This window comes from Mustela putorius, unplaced genomic scaffold, assembly GCF_011764305.1.
Source record: "Mustela putorius furo isolate JIRA1106 unplaced genomic scaffold, ASM1176430v1.1 tig00001012_pilon_pilon_pilon, whole genome shotgun sequence".
Lineage (NCBI taxonomy): Eukaryota > Metazoa > Chordata > Mammalia > Carnivora > Mustelidae > Mustela > Mustela putorius.
The window spans coordinates 2,492,961-2,520,320 of NW_025421531.1; the positions used below are offsets into that span (position 1 = coordinate 2,492,961).

The following is a 27,360-nucleotide window of genomic DNA, read 5'->3' on the forward strand; positions in this document are numbered from 1 at the left end:
TTTATAAGAAGACAGTTGGGCCCAAAGGTCTTTGAGTGATTAATGGGTAGAGGTCAAAGTCATGGGAGTAGGTAAGTTCCTCTTTGGAAAACAGGGAAAACTAGGGGAAGAAGAATGCCCAGGACAGGCCTTTGTGTGCACGAGAGTCTCTGTTCGGGGTGTGGGTCTTACCATCACCAAAGTCCACAGTGAAGACCTAACCAATGGTTCCTGGTCCAAGTCCAGTGGTTGTTCCTCTGCCCTGGGTTTTAATTGAAGTACCTTGGTGTTGCAGCCAAATATCATTGTAATCATAAATCACCATTTTAATTTTATTTTTATTTATGAGAGAAAAAGAGGGAAAGCAGGGGAAGGAGCAGAAGGAGAGGGATAAACAGACCCTGCACTAAGTACAGAGCCCAGCTTGGGGCTTGATCCGAGGACCCTGAGATCTTGACCTGAGCCAAAATCAAGAGTCAGACATTTCTGTCCCCATCATTATTATGATGATGTTTTGACTCCAGGAATTCTGGTCTTGTCAAGGTCACATGCCAACTCCAATCCCATCCTTTTTTCTCTGACATTTTTCTCAAATATTTTCTATGTGCCACTGTGCACCAAGCCCAGCTATCTCTCAGAAAGTCTGTGACACATGTATAGTTATCATTCCTTCTTTATAAAAACAGGAAATTGAAGCTTAGAGGAGTGGAGTATCCTGCCCCGGGGACACACAGTTCCCATCTGAGGGAGACAGGATTCAATCCACATAGCCTGGATCTGACTTCAGAGCCCATGCTCCGGGGTCTGGCAACATTCTGTCCTCCTGTGCTCCCTAGCACTGTGTCTGTGGCCCCAGAGTAAAGTTGAGTGATATGAATTCCTCAGCCCCGTGTAGGGTCTGTATATATGGTGACCTTTATCTCCTGTCCTAACCTATGGAAGGAGGAGACTAGTTTTTGTTCTTTCCTTCCCTCCTCACTGTCCTCTGTTGAATGGTTGAGAATATGATGACTTCAGGTTAAGGATAGGGAAGAGCCTAGAGTAAAATCACTAGGCTCTATTCTCGTTAAGAACTTTAAAATCAGTGAAAATCTGACCTTGACAAAACAAAGCCTCTAAGAGTAGATACGGATGTGGAGCAGTATTATTCCTCTTTAAAACATTTTATCACTAGAAGCTTTTGAATGTAATGTCAACAAACGTTTCTTGAGTGCTTTAACTGTGTGAGGTGCAGGGCCAGGTACCGGGTACCAGGTACCTGGTGGGGCAGAGGCAAGTAAGAACCCACCTCTGACTTTGAGGACCTTGAGGTCTAGTGTTGAAGACAGAGGTTAAATGTCAGTTTTAAGCCACAGCTGAATCAAAGTTAGAAACATCGAGCTGTAATTAGAATATGAAGACTGGCCTGGAGACAAGGAGGGAACGTCAGAGAAAGGACTGGCAGAACTAGTAGGAATCAAAGAGGGAAGAAGGATAAGAGGGCAAGTGATAATGGGCAGGGATGCATTATAGGAAAATGTTTGGGACCATCAGGGATCCAGATTGTTCGGGTCAGCCAAAGCATGGGGTCAACCAAGCACCAAATGACAGAAAAGCTCCTTGCTAGAAGCCAGTGAGGGAATGCCACTTCCTAAAGGATCAGTTTGCTGAAATCAATTTGCTAAGTTTGTCGAATGGTCAATTACTGAACAATGTTTTGAATATTCATTTTGAATATACTCAATGATTGTAAATGTCTTCTTTTTGAACACAGCTAATGAATATGTTCTTTGTAGCAGTATTTTAAGTATTTCTATCCAATTTCTTAAAAAGTCAAGATTTAATCTTATGGCTCTGTTTTTATATATATATATACTCGGGAATATTTTCTGGAGTATATCCAATATACATATTTTTATTATGAACATAATAACTGCAACAATTCATATGGGGAATTTCTTTATACTATACTATCACTTTATACTATACTATCAGTCTCCTGAGTTTTTGTAGTCAAATTCTATTTTGCCAATATATTGGTATTTTTATTTTACTTTATTTTATTTTTTAAAAATTAAAAACAATTTCCGTCTTATTTTTAAAAATTTTTAAAATACATATTGATTTTTTAGCCTTTTTTCTTCAATTTCATTGAAATTGATGAAAAAAACTGATGCTATGAACTCATCAAAAATTAAAGAAACTCATTTCCATAGTTTTTACAGGTCATAACAGTTTTCACTGGAACGGAGAAATTTATTGTATTTTGCAAATTTCATGGATGATTTAGTGGATTGGTTTTCACTATGTGGAACTAACTTACTCCCACTAGTGTCCTGTCTCATCCAGATTGTCTGGGCAAGAGAAGAGTCTAGAGATCTGGAGTGGAAGGAGGGGCAAACAAAAAAGAAAGTGGGTATCTAAGGGCCCCAGTGCTGGTCTCCTTCACGCATCTTTAGACCACCTCAGTGTATTCAGTACAAATTCTGTAAACATACTTTAGTAAGCCAATGCATTTGGGAGGTGGATCATCTCGTTGAATTTATTATTTATTTATTATTTATTTATTTATTTAGGCAGAATTGTCCTAGTGGCCCTGTCTGGAACTCAGGGGCCAAGCTATCTATCAGGTGGAATGGTCCACAACTGATGATGGGTGGAAGAATGGCTTCATCAGAACTGAGTTTTGGGAAGATAGCATCAAATGAGTCATTACTCAGTTAGGAAGTTAGGCCTCTCCATGTAGTGTGAAGGGTCATTATAAACTTGTCCCTTTCTGTAATGTGGGACAGAAACATCTTTGAGGTAAATATTGAGTGCACTACCAGATATGTGCATAGTACGAATTAAGAACACCTGGGGCATATAGAATCATCTGGATCTAACAGGTATCCGAATAAAAGATAAAACTCAGTATTTCTTTGGAGTTAACTTCAGATATTCCTTTGAGGACAAGGACTATTTCTAATGTAAATTTAAGATTTAAGATATATTGTTTTCCCCAAAGCGAACAGTAGTGGTGGTGAAGAGAAAAGTGTTTTTCATTATTTTGCTTTAAAAAAGTCTTCAAATAGTCTGATCAAATATGAAAGTATAATTTGTCACATATATTTTTCTTTTTCTTTATACAGCTATATGTATATCTATACATATACATATAGATATACATATCTCTCCATAAACTATTCATTTAAAATTGCAAATTTCTTCATGCTTTATTGCCTCTGTTGACAATTGTCATGAGGAACTCTCAATACGACACAGATCTGACTCCTTTTCTCTATTTCATCATTTTCCTGCCTTTCAGTATAATTTTGTCTTACATTTGTTCCCTCTTCTTCAACTCCTTTGCCATTTCCGTGGTCAGACCATTTCTGTGGCTCACCTGGCCAACTGCAGTAGTCTTCTTCTTCAACCTTCCTGTTTCTTCTCTTTGTTTACTCAGTCTCTCAGGTACACACATGCCACAGTGATTTTTTTTTAAAGCACAAGCACTAGGTGTTCAATGCAACTAAATCCTTGAACACTACTTCAAAAACTAATGACGTACTACTATATGTTGGTTAACTGGACATCATCATATATAAATAGAAATTAAATCACAATAATGAATCACTCCTTAGCTTTAAAATAAGAAAGGGGGAAACAAAATCCAAAATGAAAAACAGTGGTTCTTTATTCCCCAAAGAGCAGCGTCTATCAATTCCTATTTTTAGTATATGTGCTGCCGAAGCGAGCACCAGCGTCTATCGATTCCTAAACCTGACCCTTATATCCCATTTGGACACTTCTATAAGCTGTCCCTTCTTAACAACCCCTTCCCCATCTCTCCTTTGAATGGAGGCTAACACTCCCTGTCATGTTTTAACATTTGTGTGCGTGTGCTTTCTTCTACTGTAGGTCATAATTTCCTTGAAGATGTGGACCGCATAGTACTTACTGTAGTGCTTTATGATGACTAGGAATTTAATGACTGCTTATTAAGTTGAAGTCTTTTGCAGAAAAAAAATGTGGGAGAATCATCAGGGCATGCACTCCAGAGCTCTAAATGGGATCCTTCATAGAAAAGAGAAAATGGCAGCCCAGCCCTTCTTTAGGCTGTGGAGAGCCCCTGATCCAACTTTATTCCAAATGATCTTGGTTGCTGCTCTAATGGCTCCTGTTCTTGGTGAGTACTAGAGAAGTAAGTTCAGATTGGTGACAGACATTTAAGATCATCCACTCATTCTCTCTTAACACCAACAGATGATTCAACTTTTAGCAGAAAGCCACTTTCAGCAACAAGAGTTGGTTTGATCAGGAATTTGGAATTCAGAATTAAAGGGGATTTGGAATTATTTGGGATTTAGGGGGAATTGGTTTTATTCATAGAAGAGACAGTTTTCTACCCACCTCCCCCTAGCATTTCTTCTCCAGGAATTTTCCAAAACAGTTGGTCTCCCAACCATGATTTGAAACAAGTTGGTGTGATCTATTAGCCCGACTGAACAATTTTCACTGCCTCTGGATCTATCCAGAATAGAGAGGAGAAATAAGTAAAGACTTCTCCTAGAGTTCCTGAAAGGCAAATCTCTGATTTAATTCTTGCAAGGAAAGCAGGATTAACATCTTTATGTTTCAAGGACTCCATGCTTCTTTGTTTGCATCATTCAAAATCCAACATGTACATAAAGGTGCAAATTAAGAATGTGATTCTTACCCACCTCTCAGCCACCTGGTTTTCCTTCCCTGAGATAAGCCATTTAATATAATGGTATTATTCAGGAAAGACTGTTTCTGTTGAGGAAATTTGTAGGAATTGTTGACTTTGCTCAGATATCACTGAGTCAGCAGATATGAGGACTCTGAAAGAAGTATGAAATCACATCTACCATCTTTTAGATAAATTATCTCATAAATACTAGAGAAGGGATGAAAAATTTCTGCCTTTTATCATTATTATTAATCAGCAAATGTGTATTACTGATCACTCACTAGATTCGTTGAACTATGAGGACAATAAGAGTTATTATTTTTCTTGATTGGAGAAGAAAAGAATGGTCCTTTATCTAAAAATCATACTACTGAAACATTAAGATGCTGTGTTTTGAGCTCTAACTTCTTTGTTATTTTGGTGACCAGGAGGTTGTGATAGCCCACCGAATTTAGACTTTGCTTCTCTAACAACTGTGGTGAATGAGACATACTTCAAAAGTGGAACTGTCCTGAGGTACACCTGCCGTCCTGGCTATGGCAGGGTTAATATTCTAAACCCGACTATTACCTGTCGGCATGACAAATGGGACTACTACGAATTCTGTGTCAGTAAGTATGAACATTTATTTTTCTTATTTACGCTTTTCACTTCTTTACAAAGATGTCTCAGGAATTAAATTTTCTCAATGCAAATGAGAATCTTTGGTCACTAAGAAACCATCCAGTTGTCAAGTCACTCATTTCAATGTACATACATGTGCTACTTTTAGAAAAGCACAAATAAAGAAACAAATAAAACATAAATTATGAACTGCCCAGTTGTAGTGAAAAAGAAGCTTATCCTTTACACTGCAATTTGCTTAACACTTCTTTCCAAAGTGAACTACAAATTCAATTTTAATATTTTGAAAACAAGACCCATTCTTTACAAAGTTATAAAAAGTTTGGTGGCTACAGAGAGGTAATGTGGTTTCCAAAGAAACCTCAACCAAAGTATCCGCTGTGTTTGGAAGAAGGTTATATGATTCACTTATAGTGGAGAGTAAATCCTGTAATGTTCTTACAATAGTAAGGGTATCTACACTTTCTGTTGTCCTTTTGGTGACCAAGGACATGCATTTTTAAGTGGCTGACATACAAAGTATGTGCCACAGATCTAGAATGGAGCACAGCTCCCTGATCAATAACTATCCATAGACTCCATTACCATAGTGATTTAACTGAGTGTTTTCCTCTAAGGGTGAAATGTACTGAAAAATATGAGATCAAACTTTGTATTCATTTATCCTCCAAAGTAAAAATTTAGTGAGTCAGGATCAGAAATAAATTTGGATCTCAACCTCAGGAACTTTCTGGAGGCATAGGTCAAAGCTAATCAGTCTTCTAATGCCTTATCTCTGAGTGTTTGGAATCACTCATTATCATTTTAATTTTTCTGTCAGAGAAACGATGCAGACACCCAGGAGAATTAGAAAATGGGAAGGTGATAGCTGAGACAGAGCTCGTCTTTGGATCACACATAAAATTCGTTTGTTCAGAAGGGTGAGTGTGAAGCAATGTATAAACAGTTGTTTTAAATTAATTTTTAATAAATAGCTGATATATTTCAAAAGTAAAAATGATGTAAAACCATATACACTGAGAATTTTCACTTCTACCCTCTTGCCATCCACCCCATTTCTTTCATGTCCTTAAAAACAGGCATCCACTTTAATGGGTTTCTTATGTATCTTTCTAGTGTTTACTTTTATAAACACAAGCTAAAAATTAGTATATATTTTTATTTTACACCTTTCCAATAACAAATGTAGCTTCGAGTCTTGCTTTATTTTTACTTGTCAATATATACAGAATATAGTTCCATGTTTGTGCATAGAAGTTTCTCAGTGATTTGCCTTCACGAGGTCACACAATATAATTGTGTCATGTATCATGGATTAACAGTCTCTTGATGGATCCATAGGTGTTTCTAATGTTTTGCCATTCTGAAGAGTGCTTTGATCAACCACTTTGTGCATATATAATTTCATACAGATGCAGTTATATCTGTAGGGTGGATTTCCAGAGTGAGATTTCTGGGTCAGAGTATACATATTTGAAAAGTTGAAAGATACTGCCTAATTCTCTCCTTAGAGGTTATAATGTTTTGCAGAGTATGTAAACACCTATCTTTTCATAGACTTCCCAACTGTGTTGTCAATCGTTTGAAAACGTGAAATTTTTGAAAATTTTCCAAATTAAGACGTAAACATGAAATCTTACTGTAGTTTCAATGTATATTTCTCTTATCATGAGTGAGATTGAGTGTATTTTTATGTGTTCAAGAGATATTTGTATTGATTTGTGAACTATTTGGCATATCCTTTGCCTGTTTTTAAGAGTTAATTTCTTGAAATTTCTAATCTTAATTTCTAGGATAGATACCTACACACATGAACATACACATACACACACACGATATATACACATGAACCTATGCATACTAGGATATAGATCTTGTTTCTTTTTTATTTAGTAATTTAAAAAAATTTTTTATAAACATATAATGTATTTTTAACCCCAGGAGTACAGGTCTGTGAATCGCCAGGTTTACACACTTCACAGCACTCACCATAGCACATACTCTCCCCAATGTCCATAACCCCACCACCATCTCCCGACACCCCTCCCCCCAGAAACCCTCAGTTTGTTTTGTGGGATTGTCTCTTATGGTTTGTCTCCCTCCCGAGCCTATCTTTTTCATAAATGTTTCATTTATTCTTTTCCTACCAGCCAACCCCGCCACGTTGCAGCTCCACTTCCTCATATCAGGGAGATCATATGATGGTTGTCTTTCTCTGATTGACTTATTTTGCTAAGCATAATATCCTCCACATCATCACAGATGGCAAGGTTTCATTTCTTTTGATGGCTGTATTGTATTCCATTGTATATATATACCACATCTTCTTTACCCATCCATCTGTTGATGGACATCTATGTTCTTTCCATAGTTTGGCTATTGTGAACATGGCTGTTATAAACATTCGGGTACACGTGCCCCTTCAGATCACTATGTTTTATCTTTAGGGTAAATACCCAGTAGTGCAATTGCTGGGTCATAAGGTAGCTCTATTTTCAACTTTTTGAGGAACCTCCATGCTGTTTTCCAGAGTGGCAGCACCAGCTTGCATTCCCACCAACAGTGTAGGAGGGTTCCCCTTTCTCCACATCCTCGCCAGCATCTGTCATTTCCTGACTTGTTAATTTTAGTCATTCTGACTGGTGTGAGGTGGTATCTCATTGTGGTTTTGATTTGTATTTCCCTGATGCCGAGTGATGTGGAGCATTTTTTTCATGTGTCTGTTGGCCTTCTGGATGTCTTCTTTGCAGAAATGTCTGTTCATGTCCTCTGCCCATTTCTTGATTAGATTATTTATTCTTGGGTGTTGAGTTTGCTAAGTTCTTTATAGATTTTGGATACTAGCCCTTTATCTGATATGTCGTTTGCAAATATCTTCTCCCATTCTGTCAGTTGTCTTTTGGTTTTGTTAACTGTTTCCTTTGCTGTGCAAAAGCTTTTGATCTTGATGAATTCCCAATAGTTCATTTTTGCCCTTGCTTCCCTTGCCTTTGGTGATATTCCTAGGAAGAAGTTGCTGTGGCTGAGGTTAAGAGGTTGCTGTCTGTGTTCTCCTCAAGGATGTTGATGGATTCCTTTCTCACATTGAGGATCTTCATCCATTTTGAGTCCATTTTCGTGTGTGGTGTAAGGAAATGGTCCAATATCATTTTTCTGCGTGTGGCTGTCCAATTTTGCAAACACAATTTGTTGAAGAGACTGTCTTTTTTCCATTGGACATTCTTTCCTCGAAGATTAGTTGACCATAGAGTTGATGGTCTATTTCTGGGCTCTCTATTCTGTTCCATTGATCTATGTGTCTTTTTTTGTGCCAGTACCATGCTGTCTTGATGATGACAGCTTTGTAATAGAGCTTGAAGTCCGGAATTGTGATGCCACCAACTTTGGCTTTCTTTCCCAACATTCCTCTGGCTATTCGAGGTCTTTTCTGGTTCCATATAAATTTTAGGATTATTTGTTCCACTTCTTTGAAAAAAATAGATGAGATTTTGATAGAGATTGCATTAAATGTATAGATTGCTTTAGGTAGACATTTTAGGTAGACATAGAAATTTTCACAGTATTTGTTTTTCCAATCCAGGAGAATAAACATTTTTTTGTTTTTTGCATCTTCCTCAATTTCTTTCATGAGTACTTTATAGTTTTTGAGTATAGATTCTTTGCCTCTTTGGTTAGGTTTATTTCTAGGTATCTTATGGTTTTGGGTGCAATTGTAAATGGGATCAACTCCTTAGTTTCTCTTTCTTCTGTCTTGTTGTTGGTGTAAAGAAATGCAACTGATTTCTGTGCATTGATTTTATATCCTGACACTTTACCGAATTCCTGTACAAGTTCTAGCAGTTTCAGAGTAGAGTCTTTTGGGTTTTCCACATATAGTATCATATTATCTGCAAAGAGTGATAGTTTGACTTCTTCTTTGCTAGATCTTGTTTCTGATAGGAGCTGCAACTTTCCCTCCAAGTATATTATTATTATTATTATTTTTGACTTGGCTATTGATTCACTTTTTTTTTTCTTAAGGAAAAATTGTTTTCATGCTTCATATTTATCAAACTCTCTTTTTAAAATGGCTTCTGGATTTTAGGTTTTCATTTAAAAGCCCTTCTCTAACACCCCTTGTCCTCCATGATAAGAGGAGAAGGGAGTTGGGGCAAATTGGAAGGGTAGGTGAATCATGAGAGACTATGGACTCTGAAAAACAATCTGAGGGGTTTGAAGTGGTGGGGGTGTGGGAGGTTGGGGTACCAGGTGGTGGGTATTATAGAGGGCATGGATTGCATGGAGCACTGGGTGTCGTGAAAAAATAATGAGTACTGTTTTCTGAAAACAAATAAATTGAAAAATATTTTTAAAAATGCATAAAAAAAGCCCTTCTCTAATACAAAATTTTAAACTATTTGCCTAGATTTCTTCTGCTACTTTTATGTTTTCATATTTTTTGGTGCCAAAAGCTTTGATCCATTTTGAGGCAATATACAATATACAGTACAAGATATATATCTTAGCCTATATTTTCCTGTATGACTTTCCTGTTATTCCAAAAGTCCTTTAGTTTGCTGATTTAAGAGTGCTTTGTAACACTGTATTAAATTCTCATATATATCTTGTATGTATCTGCATATGTTTCTACTTAATGCTGTTGTTTTGCCTACATAGTCATGTACACATTTCACAGTGATGTACTACCAAGGTTTTATAAGATATTTCAATAGCCTTATGCGTAGTCCTGCCTTATTGTTTTTTTTTTTATTTTTCTTGACAATACTTGTTTATTTTTCTATATAAAGTTTAAATTTAGGCATATTTAAAAATCAGTACTGGATTAGTGTTTAACTTAACTTTTGAAGAAACTTTCCCCAAAACTTTTCCTTTACCCTCTTAGGGTCTCTGATTGGGTTTGAGAATTAAGTTGACATAAGGCTAGCAGGGGAAGAGCGTACATATTTAGTTTTAGATGTCCATGGGAGCCTTCACAGGAAAATGAAGACCCCAAAAGTGGTTAAGCCTCAGTGTTTATATACCAGGTTGAAGAAAAAGTAGCAACTGTGGAAAAGTAACCTCTGGAAGTAACCTATGGAAGGTTGCAGGTAGATAAGGGTCATTTTGACAAGGTCTGTTTGTACAGATCTCTCCTGGCTTCACCTCCCCATCTCTCATGATAAGTTTGTTCTTTTCCTCCTGTTATGGGGAAAGCATCTTTCACATAAGAGTTTTATCTCCTGCTCTCAGGAAGAAAAGGAGAGTTCAGAGTGCCTTCCTTTGTCTATTTCAAGTGCTTTAACTCAAAATAATCCTTGGTAATTTTACTCTTAGTTGTTTTGATACAGACCATTTACTCCACCATTTTGTTGCTATGTGATGCTCTTTTAAAATTTAGCTTAAGTGGACCCCTCAGTGGCTAAGTGGGTTAAGCCTCTGCCTTCGGCTCAGGTCATGATCTTGGGTCCTGGGAACAAAACCGGCATGGGGCTTTCTGCTCAGCTGGGAGCCTGCTTCTTCCTATCTCTCTGTCTGCCTCTCTGTCTACTTGAGATCTCTCTGTCTGTCAAATAAATAAATAAAATCTTTCAATAAAATAAAATAAATCAAAATGTATATTATTATTTCTGCAATACCTATTTGAAATACATTATAAAATAGCTATTTTGTTCTGTTTTGTGTTCCTTCTTCAGGTTCCCCAACAAGTATGTGTTGATTCCTCTTTGCTTGTCCCCTGTGTTTAACATTATCCCCTAGTACTGTTATTTCCTTTTGTTTGATTTTCGCACATGTAATCCTCATTATTCCTTACGGTGTATGACTCGTGAGATGTGAAGTGAGAAGATTCAGAAGGGAAGTGCTGTTGGAATGTTGAAAGTGTTTCTACTGGAGTAATCGGAAACCATATTTTTCCCTTGGTTTCCTGGGTAGCTTAGAAAACATATTTTCAAGAAATTCCAAAATAAGTAAATACTTAATTCTCAATGTCTTTTATCTTATTAAAAGATTCATTATTCTTTGAGTTAGTATTAAATAAGTCCCAGGGGCTCTAGTTTGCCAAAGGTAACATTTCCATTAGTGTTCAACCACAGTGTACATTTATTCCTTGATGATAGTACCATTTTAAGACATACTAACAATGCTTTTTTCCACTACTATAGTACACTGAGGGGAGGAAGACAAACTGAAGGAAGCTTAGAACTCTCAAGAGCCATAAAAAATGGGGATTCTGAATGGGGGAGTTAGTGGCATATTGGAGAGAGTAAGCACCCAGAAGTCAGAAGGGGGCTGCATGTCAGAGGGCCTGAGAGGTTGGGGTGTGTCTAGAGACTGAAGTCTTACACACTGGGAAGTGTTATTTGGAAAACATTATTTCTTCATTTTTACAATCGAGCAACCAGTTTATTTGTTTAGATCCCTTTATCCAACTTAATTTAAGGTAAGAAGAATTTCATTAAACTCTTCATTAAACTCTTCATTAAACTCTATTTCATTCAGATATATTTTAATTGGCAAAACCACTAGTTATTGTGAGATCCAAGATAGAGGAGTTGGTTGGAGTGATCCTCTCCCACAATGTATAAGTAAGTAAAGACTTCTTCTGGCTTGACTGCAAATCTAAACCATGTTAGAATATAAAACTCTTGTGCATCTTCGCTGCTTCTCATACCCTCCATTAGAATTTGTAACATGAATGCTTGATGATTTCTTCTTCTTCACTCCACTCCAGTTGCTAAATGTAAGCCTCCTCCAGACATCAGCAATGGGAAGCACAATGGCGCAGATGAAGATTTCTACACATATGGCTCTTCTGTCACCTACAGATGTGACCCCAACTTCTCAATGATAGGCAACCCCTCCATATCTTGCACAGTGGAAAATAAGACAGTAGGTGTCTGGAGCCCAAGTCCTCCTACTTGTAAAAGTAAGTCACAGTGATGAATTTTGGCCTGAATAGTTTGCTTACAAGAAAAAAGTAGGTGACTTTGCTAGGGGAAAGGGAATGCTTCTGAGACTAATCATTGTAACCATACAGTCATTTATCTGCTCCACTGGTATTTATGTTTGATGTACCAGTGTGCCGTAACAAACAGCAACTAAGATCTCACTGGGCTCTGCAAAGTAAAAGTTGATTTTCATTCATACCAAGTTGGCTCCATGTCCAGGGGACTCTCTAGGCTGGCTATAGTCTAGGGGTAAATTCAGCAACAAGTCTAGCAATCCAAGTTGCTTTGCTCTTGTGATACTTCTGCATTAAAATGTGCTTTCAAAATCTCTTCAGTAGGAGAAGAGAGAAAAGTAAATTATGCCCTGGCTTTTTAAAAGAGCTTTGGTCCAAAGTGATCACATATCAGTTTACAGCTTTTTGTCCCAAACTAGTAATGTGTAGACTCTATCTTAAGGGAACTGAGGAATATTGTGTTTTGTTTGTTTAGGGAGAGGAAGTGGAAATATTGGTTAGCATTTACAATGTTCACTGCAAGTGCCTACAGGACAAAGCAAACAAACAAAAAAATCAGAAAATCTACTGAGTATTGTTACTTGGCTAATCTGAGGCTCCTTCCTTTGGGACTAAGTGTCTACATAGTATCATTTAATATTCTCACTCCCCACAGAACACAGTCAAATCAGGGGGTGATAAAGTGTGATCCAGCGAGCAATTCAAAATGTCAGGAGTCCAGACAGCAAGAGGTGGAAATAGCAGAGTTTGAGGACAGAAATTTAGCAGAGCCAGATTACGAAGGGCCTCATGTGTCCCACTAAGAAGTTCAGAGTGAAGGTGAAAGGGAAACTTTGAAAGGCTTCAGATGGGAAATAAATATGTTGCATTTCAGAGAGACAAGTCGGGCCACAAAAGAGACAACAAAAGAAGGAGGACAAAACTCAACCTATAGGCACCTGTTGTAACTATCCAGCCATGTGGTGAAGGTAGCTTCAGCCATAGCCATGAGTCATCAAGGCGGCAGGGCAGACATGGGGGCAAGATGACTGACTGCTGTGGGGTTGGGGTGCCCAGGGCAGTTTGTTCTGTGTTTGTGAGAGCACAGATCTCTGATGCCTGACTGCCTCTTCCTCATGACAGTCATATCATCACCACTGGCCACTGACCCACACTGAAATCATGCAGAAAAGTAGGCCACTGTCAGGGAAGGATTATGAGGTCGTTAGGGATGTGTTTCTTTTGGGTTATAGATGGCTGGTTTTTCTTGAGTAAGCTGGGGTTATTCACAATCATATCATAACAGAACTGATAGGATAAGACCTCATTTTACTGAGGCTTGTAATAGTTGCAATTATATTCACTTTAAAATGTTTTCCTTGTATAAACTGGACGTATACTGTATTAGGCTTTTGTATCATAGTTGAATCTGCATTAGCAATAGGAAGTGATATCCTTATTGCCATTTCTCTTTTGTGACCCACTTGTCTTTTCTTGTGATTCTTTAGAAATCGTCTGTGTTAAGCCAAATGTTAAAAATGGAATAGTGATCACTGGATTTAGAACCATCTATACTTATAAAAACTCCATGCAATTTGACTGTGAGAGAGGTTTTATTCTCAATGGAAGCAGTTTAATCCATTGTGGAGAAAATGGTGACTGGGATCCCCCTCCTCCCATCTGTGAGCTCAGTAAGTATGGACCATGCAGGAAGTTCAATGTTTGGCATCTAAATTACCCAGAAATGTTGGTGGAGGTATATTTGTATGCCTAAACCCACTAGAACCAGAGTAAACATTTAAATTTAGATCAATAATTGTCTTTATTTTTTCTAATTGTTGGGAAAAAGAAAGATTACATCACGCTGGGTAAGGTCTTATATAATCCCCAAAGGTTGCCATATACATATGTGCAGGTTGTGGACGCTTCAACCCTAAAGGGAGACATTAACATTGTAGACATTGTGGATTAGTGTATTTATTTCAACAATTTTCTCACAGTAGGAAACTTGTTTTGTTCTAACAAAATCATTACATTATGGTAATTGATTGAAAGATTCATAGTAAAGTGTCCTGGGGGATTGGGAGAGTCAGAAATGCCTTTTTCCGGGCGCCTGGGTGGCTCAGTGGGTTAAGCCGCTGCCTTCAGCTCAGGTCATGATCTCAGGGTCCTGGGATCGAGTCCCGCATCGGGCTCTCTGCTCAGCAGGGAGCCTGCTTCCTCCTCTCTCTCTCTGCCTGCCTCTCTGCCTACTTGTGATCTCTCTCTGTCAAATAAATAAATAAAATCTTAAAAAAAAAAAAGAAATGCCTTTTTCCAATTTCCACAAAAAAAATTATATAAACTAATCATGATTCTGACACTCTGAAACTATAAACTCACATGGATCATGAAAACTTCTGCTAATAGTAATAATGATAACTTGGTGGTTTGTTTTCTGAAGTGGCTGATGCCTCAGCCATGGCAAGACAGGCCCTGGCTGAATGAACGCGTGGGATCCTCTGGTAGGACAGGATTGTTGGTGATCACCGTTGCATCTCTAGTAGTAGTGACTTTCCCCGCTTGTTCTTCTTTTATGAACAGATAGTTGTACTGACTTACCAGACATCCCAAATGCCTCCTGGGAAAGATATAACAACCATGAGCCAACAAAAGAGCAAATGTATAATATTGGAACTGTGTTGAGGTACACGTGCTCTGCCGGCTATAAACCTGTTTCGGATGGGCCTACAACTGTGACTTGTCAGAGAAATTTGACTTGGACCCCACATATAGGATGTAAGGGTGAGTCCCTGCTTTTTAAGTCTTTTTGTAGATTAGATGCCCACCCTGGGCTAGGCTTTCTTTCTTTCTTTTGTTTTTTCCTTTAAAATGAATGCAATTTTATCTTTCAAGATGCATTTAGGATTATAATAATTCAACAGAGGAGTGAAGTATTATTGTCAGGAGGGGTCATGAAAGTCTTGAGGGAGCTGAGAAACTGTAACTATAACTTTCCTTATCCCATTTCAAAATCAAATGAGATGCGGACATGGAGGGAAAGCGGAAGTGAAGCATTGAGCAGACTGAGCATTAGCTTCCCCACTGGTGAAGAAGCATGGAGAATAGGGTTCAACATTTACCAGAGTCAGACTTCCATCACAGCCCTTTCCTCCCCACTGTCAGCTTTGGGGTGCTTAGTAGAAGGAAAGGCTGTAAGACAGTCATTAAGTCAGCCAGGTGCAAAGTGGCTATGTCTTTGAGCTGAGAGGCTGTGGGCCTGCAGTTGCTGGGTCTTGTGACCTACCCCTAGAAGACAGACCCTGACTCCTGACCCCTGACCCAGCACTCTGGCCCATCAGAGGGGGAAAAAAAAAGAACTTTTTGCCATCTCAAGATGTCTTTTCTCTTTGAGAGAACATGAGGAACTGAGAGACAGGTGGACATAATTTTATGGGTTTCAATGGAATTGACAACAGAGGGAGACAATACTTCCTTCCGCACATCAGAATCTTGTCATTTTAGAGGTAAAGACATAGAGGCCCAGGATATAGGGAGCTTTATTCTATAGGTTGGAATTTGAAAAATGTGTAAAATGAACAAGTAATGAAAAATGATAGTTTAGATCAACTTACTGGAGATCATTTCACATTAGGACTTTAAGTTTAATTTTACTTATTTAGTCTCATTTGGGGGCAATAAAATGAAAAGTTTTAACAAAATTACTGAATTAAAATATATTTAACAATGATTGCCACCACTTAAGTAACAAAGTATTTATAAATACAAGATTTTCATAAAAACAGACACATAGATCAATGGAACAGAATAGAGACCCCAGATATGGACCCTAAACTCTACGGTCAACTAGTCCCCAAAAAAGCAGGAGAAAATATCCAGTGGGAAAAAGACAGTCTCTTCAATAAATGGTGCTGGTAAAATTGGACAGCTACATACAGAAGAATGAAACTCGACCATTCTCTTACACCATACACAAAGATAAACTCAAAATGAATAAAAGATATCAATGTGAGACATCAAAATCCTAGAGGAGAACATAGGCACTAACCTCTTCAACATCAGCCACAGCAATTTCTTTCAAGACATGTCTCCAGAAGCAAAGGAAATAAAAGCAAAAATTAAATTTGGGGGACTTCATCAAGATAAAAAGCTTCTGCACAGCAAAGGAAACAGTGAACAAAACAAAGAGACAACCCACAGAATGGGAGAAGATACTTGCAAATGACACTACAGACAAAGGGCTGATACCCAAGATCTGTGAAGAACTCCTCAAACTCAACACCCAAAAAACAAATAATCAAGTCAAAAAATGGGCAGAAAACATGAACAGACACTTTTCCAAAGAAGACGTATAAATGGCTAACAGACACATGAAAAAGTGCTCATCATCATTAGCCATCAGGGAAACTCAAATCAAAACTACATTGAGATACCACCTTACACTAGTTAGAATGGCAAAAATTGACAAGGCAAGAAACAAAATACGTCAGAGAAGTTGTGGAGAAAGGGGAACCCTCTTACACTGTTGGTGGGAATGCAAGTTGGTGCAGCCACTTTGGAGAACAGTGTAGAGGTTCTTCAAAAAATTAAAAATAGAGCTACCCTATGACTCAGCAATTGCACTACTGGGTATTTACCCCAAAGATACAGATGTAGTGAAAAGAAGGGCCATCTGCATCCCAATGTTCATAACAGCAATGTCCACAATAACCAAATTGTACAAAAGGCCAAGATGCCTTTCAACAGATGAATGGATAAATAAGATGTGGTCCATATACACAGTGGAATATTACTCAGCCATCAGAAAGGATGAATACCCAACTTTTGCATCAACATGGATGGGACTGGAGGAGATTATGCTAAGTGAAATAAGTCAAGCAGAGAAAGTCAATTATCATATAGTTTCACTTATTTGTGGAATATAAGAAACAGCCTGAAGGACTTCAGGAGAAGGAAGGGGAAAATGAAGGGGAGGAAATCAGAGTGGGAGAGGAACCATGAGAGACGTGGACTCTGAGAAACAAACTGAGGGTTTTAGAGGGGAGGGTGATGGGAGGTTGGCTGAGCCCGGTGATGGGTATTAAGGAGGGCATGGGTTACGCAAACAATGAATCATGGAACACTATTTCAAAAACTAATGATGAACGTTAGTGTGGTGACTAACATAACATTACTATGGTGACTCTCATAATATTAAAAATTTAAAAATATAAAAAATGGAAACTTGATTTTCATGTAATAAAAAAAACACACACGTAAAAAAAAAATAAATAGATAGATAGATAAACGCCTTTGAGGATTCTTCTTTCATGTGTCTGTTGGCTACTTGTATGTTTTCTTTAGAAAAAAGTCTATTCAAGTACTCTGCCTGTTCTTTAATCAGATTATTCAATTATTCAATTTTTCAGTGTTGAGTTTGGTAAGTTCTTTATATATTTTGGATATTCACTCCTTACAGATATTTCCCCCCATTCAGTAGGTTGTTTTTCTGTTTTTTTGATGGTTTTCTTCACTGTGCAAAAGTGTTTCAGTTTAGTGTAATCCTAATAGTTTATTTTTGCTTTTGCTTCCCTTGCCTGAGACAACAGATCCATAAAGATGTTGCTGATTTTAATGTCCAAGAGATTACTGCCTATGTTTTCTTTTAGGAGTTTTATGGTTTCAGGTCTCACATTTAAGTTTTTAGTCCACTTTGAGTATGTGTGTGTGTGTGTGTGGTGTAAGAAAGTGATCCAGTTACATTCTTTTGCACATAGCTGTCTAGTTTCCCCAACACCATTTATTGAAAAGACTGTGTTTTCCCCATTGTATATTCTTGCTTCCTTTGTCATAGGTTACTTGACTATATGAGCAGGGCTTTATATTTGGGCTCCCTGTTCTCTTCTATTGATCTATGTATCTATTTTTGTGCTAGTACCATACCGTTTTAATTACTATAGCTTTGTAGTACTTCTTAAAATCCAGGACTGTGATACTTTCAGCTTTGTTCTTTCTAAGGATTTTTGTTTGTTTGTTTGTTTGTTTGGCGATCAGAGGTCCTTGTGGTTCCATATAAGTTTTAGGATTATTTATTCTAGTTCTGTGAAAAAATGCTTTTGTTATTTTGATAGGGATTGCATTAAATGTGTAGATTATTTGGGGTACTACAGACATTTTAATAATGGTAATTCTTCCAATCTATTAGCATTGTACATCTCTCTCTCTCTCTCTCTCTCTTTTTTTTTTTTTTTTTGGTGTCATCTTCAATTTCTTTCATCAATATCTTATAGTTTTCAAAGTAGAAGTCTTTCACTTCCTTGGTTAAATTTATTCCTAGGTATTTTATTCTGCTTGATACAATTGTAAATTGGGTTCTTTTCTTAATTTCTTTTTCTGCTACCTCATTGTTAGTATATAAAAACACAATAGATTTCTATATGTTAATTTTATACCTTGTAGCAGTTCTGACTTTATTAGTCCTAACGATTTTTTGGTAGAGTCTTTAGGGTTTTCTATAGATAGTATCATGTCATCTGCAAATAATGACAGTTTTACTTCTTTCTTACCAGTTTGAATCCTTTTTATTTCTTTTTCTTGTCTGATTGCTACAGCTGGGAATTCTAGTACTATGTTGAATAAAAATGGCAAGAGTGGACATCTTTGTCTTGTTTCTGATCTTAGAGGAAAATATTTCAGTTTTTCACCATTAAGTATGATGTTAGCTATGGGTTTTTCATATTGTGGCCTTTGTCATGTTAAGATATATTTCCTCTACACCCACTTTGTTGAGACATTTTGTCATGAACGAGTGTCATATTTTGTCAAATGCTTTTTCTGCCTTTGAAGTTCTCATATGTTTTTAAAATTTTTTCCTCTTGTTAATCTGATTTGCAAATATTGAACCATACTTCCATCCCTGGTATGTATCCCACTTGACCATATTAAATGGTCCTTTTATTTTATTTTATTTTTTTGAATGGTCCTTTTAATGTATTGTTATGTTCGATTAGCTAATATTTGCTAATTATTTTTAACTAATTAAAAATAATTAATTATTTATTTTTGCATCTTTGTTCATGAGAAATATTGCCTGCAGTTTTCTTTTGTGTGGTGTCTTTGTCTGGTTTTGGTATCAGGTAGTACTGACTTTGAAGAACGAATTTGGAGGTTTTCTTTCCTATTCTACTTCTGGAACAGTTTGAGAGGAATAAGTATTAACTCTTCTTTAAATGTTTGGTAGAATTCACCTGTGAATAGTGAAACCATTTCGCCCTAGACTTTTGTTTGTTGGGAATTTAAAATCTTACTTTAAAATTATATTTATGTTACTCACTATAGGGACCCTGGATATAAACTTTTAAGGACATTTTTCCTCCTGTGACTGAGGAACTGTAAGGTATTAGAGAGGTTAATAATGATGTAACCCTAAAGAAATCATAAGCAATGACTGTTACTTGTCATTGCTTTTGAATACTTCTGAAAATTTGCATTTATGTGCAAGTTTCACCCAGTGTCTCATTTTGGAAGCTCCTAATGAAATTTTTTAATTAAGGGAAATAATTAGGTTGGAGTACTTTAGCAATCAGGGACAGGGAGAGCAGACCCAGAGGGCCTCAGGTACCCTTTTCTGTTCCCCCTATCTCTCTTCAGTGGTGAAATCTTGAAAAGCAGAAATGAGTTATTATCCATGGGAGTCTCATGGCAGTGATTTTACTAACCATTTGTCTCACTTTTTATTTTTTAGAGGTGTGTTGCCCAATACCAGAGCTGGAGAATGGCAAAATCATTTCACAACGCACTAGCTCTGTGAATAGCTGTGCTTATTTCTATGATGATGTAGTTTATTATGAGTGTTATAAGAAACGCCAGTCTAACGCTAGATGCCTAAAAGATGGCACGTGGTATCCCAAAACACCAACATGTGATGAGAGTAAGAGCTTATATAATTTTATGTTATTTTTTCTTTACCTTTTTTAAATTTACATTCAGGTTGGTTTTACACATAGTGTATTATTAGTTTTGGGGTAGAATTTAGTGATTCATCACTTGCATGTAATACCCAGTCCTGGTTATATCAAGTGTCCTCCTCAGTGCCCATCACCCAATTACTTCATCCCCCCACACCACTCCACTCCAGCAACCCTCAGTTGGTTCCATGTTTCTGTGTACCAAAGTGATGGAGATTACTGAGGGAAGGTTTAAAATTAGGAAGAATTTGTACACCCTGCATGATTTTTGGAGTGAATACATTTGTTAAAAATCATTGCCCACCTCCCAATCCAACTTTCTTTTTCCTCCTCATTGTTTATTCCCTTTCTCTTGACCTTCCTGCTTTTCTTTTCTGAATCAGTAAAAATAGGCCACATCTAATATAATAGATCAGCTGACCTTTTCAATTATTGCCTTCTGTTTCTTGGTGTTTATTGTCTTGTCTTCTCTTCTGTCTGTTCATATGCCTTAATCTGCAGTTCAAGAACCACCCAAATCTGTTTGAACCCATCTTTCTAAACTTGCTTCCTTTCCTCCACAAACTTCCTTCCTTCCTTCTGTTGTCTCTAAGTTCTCCTTCAGACTCTCCCCCAGTGTGAAATGCCTACCTCTCCCTCACCAAGAGCATTTAGGTGCTCAACAAAATCCTACATCTCCCACTGTTTTTCCATGTCCCTGTCTACTGATGGTCAAGAACATTATCCCTGCTGGACGGTGATGTTTCTTCTTGCCTTATGTGTGAGAAGGAGCCCTAAAGGGGTTCACATTGCTGTGTTCCAGAAGATCTTCTAAAGTAATATTGTGAAGTCTCATCACTATAAAATATTATCTCTCAACTGGCACTTCAACTGTGCCTTGACCAGGTCAATCCAATGTCTGAACAGATTTACAGGTTCGGGATGATGCAGTCTGTAATATGACTAGTACATTCTATGGCCACGGTCTCAGTACCACGCCTCTTTTGCTGTGAGTGGGTTTTCTAGTTGCACATAGTGTAATTCATTTCCAATTATTAAACAATATAATGTTCAGATAAAAGTGTTGACTGAAGTCCCACAAACAGAAAAGGCAAACTCATACCTTGAACACCTTTGTATTTCTGTCAAAAGACATACTTGTCCCTTCTAGGTAGAAGGGATGCAATATAGTCACCTTCTACCAAGTGGCTTTGTAGTTATCTCAAGGGATGGTATCATATTAAAGACTTAACGCTGTGGCTGGCAGTATGAAGATTCAGTGACAGCCTTGGTAAGTGGCAGTCCATGTTGTTGTGCCCATGCTTCTTCTTCATCCATACCACCCCTTTGCTCCTCTTCCTCTTGTGACAGCACTGGAAAGGCCAATGGCAGAAAATGGCTGACTTTAAGTTGCTGAGATATTGTTTAATTGTTTAATGCCTGCCCTACTGGGGATGCTCTGCTGGTGTTAACATGCAAAATAAAAACATTGCATTTCCTGTCGTTCCCATATATCAGGTCACCTACTTCTACCTACCCCAGATCTCCTTGGGCCTAATCTTCCAATCTTTGCCCTTAAGGGCACTGCCAAACAAGCCATTCATTCTGGGCCATTCCAGGCTCATTTCATCTATCTTTAGCCCACGTCTTTTTCCAACAAAGTGAATGAGCAGATCATCTAAGATTTTTCCTTATTACTGTCTTTCCATGATCAGCCTCTAAAGCAGCTTCCATCCATTTAGCTTACACATACCCAAAATACACATCTGTGAGTAGGCTTGGCTTTCTCTCTTCTGTCAGTTGGTTATAATGGAGACTCCACATAGCCATGAGTCTGAGCTCAAGAGGCACTTGTGCAACAGTGGATGGGCATAAGGAGGACCTAGGCTTCCTATGTGGGTAAGCTGCTTGTGCCATCTGGTCCTTGCAAATGCTCAATCCCAGATGATGAATTCCATTTTATAATGAATTATTTGTTGTCTGCTTGGCCTTATAACTTGGTTCTGATTGACCAAAATCATGATTTTGGCACATGCTCACTTCATGACCGAGTATCAGGCACAGCTTCTATCAGGACCAAACAACATATCAAGAGTTATATCTTAAACAGCACATTGCATGGCCTTGCTTCAGGATCTCAAGGGGATATGCTATGATGGTCCCATTGATATTTGCATGCTTTCTGACTATAACCACTTTCAATGTACAAGGCTCTGCTGCATCTTAAGTTAAAAGCAAGAGGACAATTACACTGCAACTGCCTCAATAGAACAAAAGATGTTTTTAGTGTTCTAGGCATCTAGGAATTTACAAGGGTTAAGGAGGTCTGCACAAAGAACCCAGATTATCTATCTATCTATATCTATCTCAACATGCTAGTTTCTTCTTACTCTATCAGTATAATTAGCATAATGCCATTGATATTCCGGATCAATGTGTATGTTCAGATAATATAGTATCCTCAGACTCTATTATGACAGGGGCAACGGAGTTATCATACCCTATGGCTGAAACTACAAATACATGTTTTGATCCTTCTGTGTGTATGCAAACTGTCTCTGACCCTCTTTTTGGATAGAGATGAAAAGAAGGCATCTGCTAAACCAGTGGTCATCATTTCCCTGAAAATACAAAAATCTACTCTAGCAAAAAGATATCACATCTGAATGAGAACGAAAATGTTGTTGAGTTTTGAGTAGTCGACTATAATTCCCCAGAATCCTAACTTCTCTTGTAGACTGGGGAAGTAAATGGTAATAGAATGGGGAGGCAGCTTCAGTTCCTTAAGAGTGGTACCAATTCCCCCCCGACCATTTCCCCTGCCACCTTGGTATATGATATGTTTTGTAAAACGCTGTGTTCGCTTGAAGGAGGATGGGTATGAGCAAGATCAATGGGCTTCTACTTGACTTCTTGGATATGACAGGTCTTACTTCAAAAGGCAGGAACTCAACGTGGGGGCTGAAGAAAGTATTAATTTTAACCATTCCCATTATCCGTTTGAAGATATTAGATGACCACCAGGTGGTCTAATGATGGGGCCAGGATGGTTCCTCAGCCTGAGGCTTAGAAGAGGGCAACTCAGGTCTTGGGTTGGGCTAAGTGTTCCCCTGGGCAGAGAAGATGACAGGACAGAATGGAGCCTCCTACAAAACACACAAATTATGGAATGAGCTATTTTTTACATTCAACAAGCTCATCCTTTCTCACTTTTATCTCTCAAGGTCAAGACTGTGATTTCCCTCCTGAGGTTGCCCACGGATATTATGAAGAAACGAAAGGATTGTGGGCATTCGCACAAAATGAAGTGATATATAGATGTAACAAAGGATACACTCTGGTTGGAGAGGCCAAACTCTCCTGCAGTTCTTCACGCTGGACCCCTAAAGCCCCTCAGTGTAAAGGTAACTCTAGCTCCCTTTTCAGTCGGGTGGGTGGAAGGGTCACAAAAGCATGGAAGCGTTTGATTTAATTTGATTTGATTTATTTGAAATCGTGACTGTGTTCAGGAGGCAAACAGTACAAAGGGAATACATAAACATCAACCTCCCTTCCTCTTTCCCCCAGTCACAAAAATTCAGCCTCTATGCCCACTTTCCTGTATATTCCCGGAAAAATTCTGCACATGACCCATTTCATCTTTGGCCTGTGACAAAATTTTTATGCAAGCTTGCTCTAGCACAAATGTGGGCTCTCTTGGGCTAATTACAAACATCATGAAGTGGTAAAGACTTCCATCACAACCTCGTGCAAGGCCCCACGGCTCCTACTTTGTTATGGGGACAGGACAAGCCAAGGTCAGGTCTGACTTTTACAGGCACACAGGTTAATAGCACATTGCCATCAGCAACTCCAGGGATGATTGGCCACCATAGTCTCCATTCCACACAGAGGCCAATCGACAGGAGGGAACATTTCATAGCTCTTGTCTTGCTGGGATGGAGAGATGAGGGATACTTGCTTTGATAGCTGAGGACCAGGGGTCACATGACTTTTTTCATATCTTATCATGTTCTTGGAAAGTATGAAGACCTGGGGCAAGTTTCTTAACCTGTCTGTATCTCAACTTTCTCCCAGAAAAATGGGAGTGATAACAGTCCTTACCTCCAGAGCTGAATCACATAAAATGTTCAGCCTGAGTCTGATATATCAGTGTGGCCAATGCTCAACCAAAATGCTAACAAATATTACTGTTACCGAAACCAAAGATAAAACAATTCACAGCACCTGTGATAGTTAATTCTTATAATCCTAACCTGTTGTCATGTCTTTTTCTTTAGATTTACATATTGCTTAAAACTGTGTTTTCGTTGTAGCTCTGTGTCCAAAACCAGAAATAGCCCATGCGAAGCTGTCTGTGATTAAGTATCAATATCTTCAATCTTCAAATGTCACCATCCAGTGTGACTCTGGCTATGAATTGGTTGGTCCCCAAAGTGTCACATGCTTAGAGAGCAGAACCTGGTACCCTGAGTTGCCCAAGTGCGAGTGGGTAAGTGACATGATTCAAGAAAAGCTCCTGTGGTAGCCAGTCCTAAAATAGGGGCCTCCCTCTAAACACTGTCCCAGCCCCCAGTGGTGAGATCTGACTTGTCAATAGTCAGTTCTGAGTCCTTCAGAGGAACTTTTTTCTTTTTTGAACACTGTGGTTCAGTAGGAGTGGCAAGCTTTCCTCTCTCACTGGAGGAGAAAGAAAAACGAAGCCCCTTAGGGAGAAGAGGGCCTCAGGGACCTGGGACTTTTTCTAGACTATATAATATACTGTGTTCCGTTTCTGGATGGTCTCAGAAACATCTGGATGTCTCTGTCCTCACAGAAGCCCCCTACGAAGCTCTCTCAGAACTGATCCCTATCCCTCCAGGAAGGACCATGTTGGGACCCAAGATGTTTTCTGGTTTTCCTGCTCACCAGGGAGTTCTGGGCTTGGTCTTGGCTCTGAGCTATAGTCCTGTCATTGCCAAGAGTCACTCCTCAACCCTGCTCCTTCTTGATTTGAAGAGAAGCCACTCAACCACACCCATCCTCTACTCTCTTTCAGGTGATCCCCGAAGGCTGTGAACATGTCCACAAAGGCAAGAAGATCATGCAGTGTCTCCCCAACCCAGCGGATGTGAAAATGGCCATGGAGCTGTATAAGTTGTCTTTGGAGATCGAACTACTGGAACTACGGAGAGACAAGGAAAAGAAATATACTATGGAGTCACCAGTGTAATTTCCCCCAAAAAAGGAAGAAAAATGCACCGCCTTCAATACAATAGAGATCCCTTCAGGTTACCAGCTCCCTTTGCACCATCATTTATGGTAGTAAATGTCTAGAAAGGATAATTTGTTCACATTTAGTGCTTTGTGACTGTAGAATTATTGATGATCTTGTAGCTGATGGTTTTCCTTTTCTGGACACAGAGTGCACACTTTGTTTCAAGTAAAAAAATTATGTGTCAGAAACAATTTTGTCTTTGTGGTCATCTGTCCTTAACGAGGTCCCTAAACACACCCATTCCAGAAAGTTAATACATTTCCTGAATGTAAGGGTCTTGGACTTGGGCTCATAGCCAAGCATTTCCCAGGTCGCCTCACTGCACACTTGCACACGTGCTAATCCCTCAACTCCTCAGTATTTAGAGTCAATGTCAACACACCCCATGTTCCAAGTCCATTCTCCCCATTTGAAGGGAGTCGTGCCCTTTATGAACCCCTGTGCGCTCACCCTTTGCCTCACTAATGCTACGTCTCGACATCTGCCTGACAGGAAAGGGATTCGTGTTTGTGTCTAGACCTCCTTCTTCCATTTTGAGAAAACAAACTCTGACAGACTGATGCATGAGGTCCACATGGCGGCTGCCTGTGTGTCCCCAAGTCTTCCCTTGTCATTAGCAAGAAAAGTGACATGGCCTGAGCAGGTGTCCCACCCATGAGGAGAAACCCCCATCCATCACCCGTACATCTTGGGGTACCCTGGACACTGCGGTTCCTTCTACTGGCCACGTCGTCCAAGGGTTGCCTCCTCTGAAATCTCTCATTTGTGTCCCAGCCCTTTTGCTTGTCTCTTCCCTCTTTGTTCATAGGCCTCTGCGGGGGAGCACGGGCCACTTTTGTTCTTATTTCCCCAAATATACTTTGCACAGGCCCTGGGGGCTCAGAGGCTTTCACTGAACCTTAGAGGCAATAGAAACTCAGAGAATCTGACCCAACACAGAAGGTGTGTGCCGGCAGTCCTGAAAACCATTTGCCTGCTCCCACTTCTAGGAAATCTGTAGATTTTAATTGGGATTTCCCCTTTGACGAGGATTTGTGGGTCACCGGTTTCCTTGGAAGGTGGCCTCAGAAAGCGGTGTTTAGCGAGTGGATCGTGAGATGACCAGATGAGAAAGGGAGGACCGCTGAAGGAAGGAGACTGACTCGGGTGATTATTGTCTTTGGTGATGAGGGCCCAGGGAGGCTGACTGTGCTCCGAGAGTGTGGGGGACACAATCCTGAGTAGTCTTTCCAGGGGTGAGGATCTGGAACATCTTTCCACCAATTCCCTCCTCTCATGGGTGAAGAGGCCCCAACAGAGGACTTGGGGACACACCCTGTGGACCACTGAACACGCTCTGGAGGTGGGGCTTAAGGTCAGGGCAGAGCACAGCTGGCCTGGGCCACACTTCCCTTTTCTCTGTTGCTCTCTTCGGACGTCTGTTCTGGCCTGTCTCTCTCTCTTTTCTCTCTCTACTCAAAACTCTCATTTCTCTTCATCAGACCCCTATAACATTTGATTTTGTCATCCCAAACAGAATTGTTATTTTTAGCGTGAGCGATTCATTTCTTTATCTACCATTGAGCTTTCATTTTTTATCGGAATTCTCACATATCGAATATTTGCCGCCCTGCCTATATAAACCACCAAGAAGTCCACAAGCTACTATCACAAACATGGGTTCCTTGCCTTTGGTTTGTGGGGTGTGAGGATGTGGCATGAGCCCCAGGGGTCTCCCAGACACTCTGCTGATAGAATTGCCACATGATCTGCTGGCGCCATTTAAATATCTGTGTATTATAACTATTATTTCCACAGGATGCACCAAAAATATGATCTACAAAAGTGGAAGCTATTCTTAGCCATGCTCATGAGCTGAAATGGCTTAAAAAGACTTTATCAGAAGATTTTATGACAGAAGAACTTGGTCAATCTGTTTCTCGTTAGGGAGTTTGAGTAGAGGAAGGAAGGGAGCCTGGATATTTTATACCAAAAATGTAAAATG

The 27,360-nt window shown here is 39.0% G+C and overlaps 1 protein-coding gene across 3 annotated transcripts in view; it reads left to right on the top strand.

Annotated features, from left to right (window-relative positions):
- Positions 1–25,564, top strand: part of C4BPA (complement component 4 binding protein alpha) — a 29,966-nt gene extending 4,402 nt beyond the window's left edge. For all 3 annotated transcript variants that reach the window (XM_045087004.1, XM_045087005.1, XM_045087003.1), the window contains 11 exons: positions 3,960–4,126; positions 5,080–5,262; positions 6,096–6,195; positions 11,753–11,838; positions 11,985–12,179; positions 13,703–13,885; positions 14,778–14,978; positions 19,918–20,103; positions 23,344–23,523; positions 24,436–24,611; positions 25,158–25,564. In XM_045087004.1, coding sequence (XP_044942939.1) covers positions 3,967–4,126; positions 5,080–5,262; positions 6,096–6,195; positions 11,753–11,838; positions 11,985–12,179; positions 13,703–13,885; positions 14,778–14,978; positions 19,918–20,103; positions 23,344–23,523; positions 24,436–24,611; positions 25,158–25,331 — 1,824 coding nt within the window. In that variant the 5' untranslated portion in view covers positions 3,960–3,966 and the 3' untranslated portion in view covers positions 25,332–25,564. The remainder of the gene's footprint in view (positions 1–3,959; positions 4,127–5,079; positions 5,263–6,095; positions 6,196–11,752; positions 11,839–11,984; positions 12,180–13,702; positions 13,886–14,777; positions 14,979–19,917; positions 20,104–23,343; positions 23,524–24,435; positions 24,612–25,157) is intronic.
- The last annotated feature ends 1,796 nt before the right edge of the window (positions 25,565–27,360 follow it).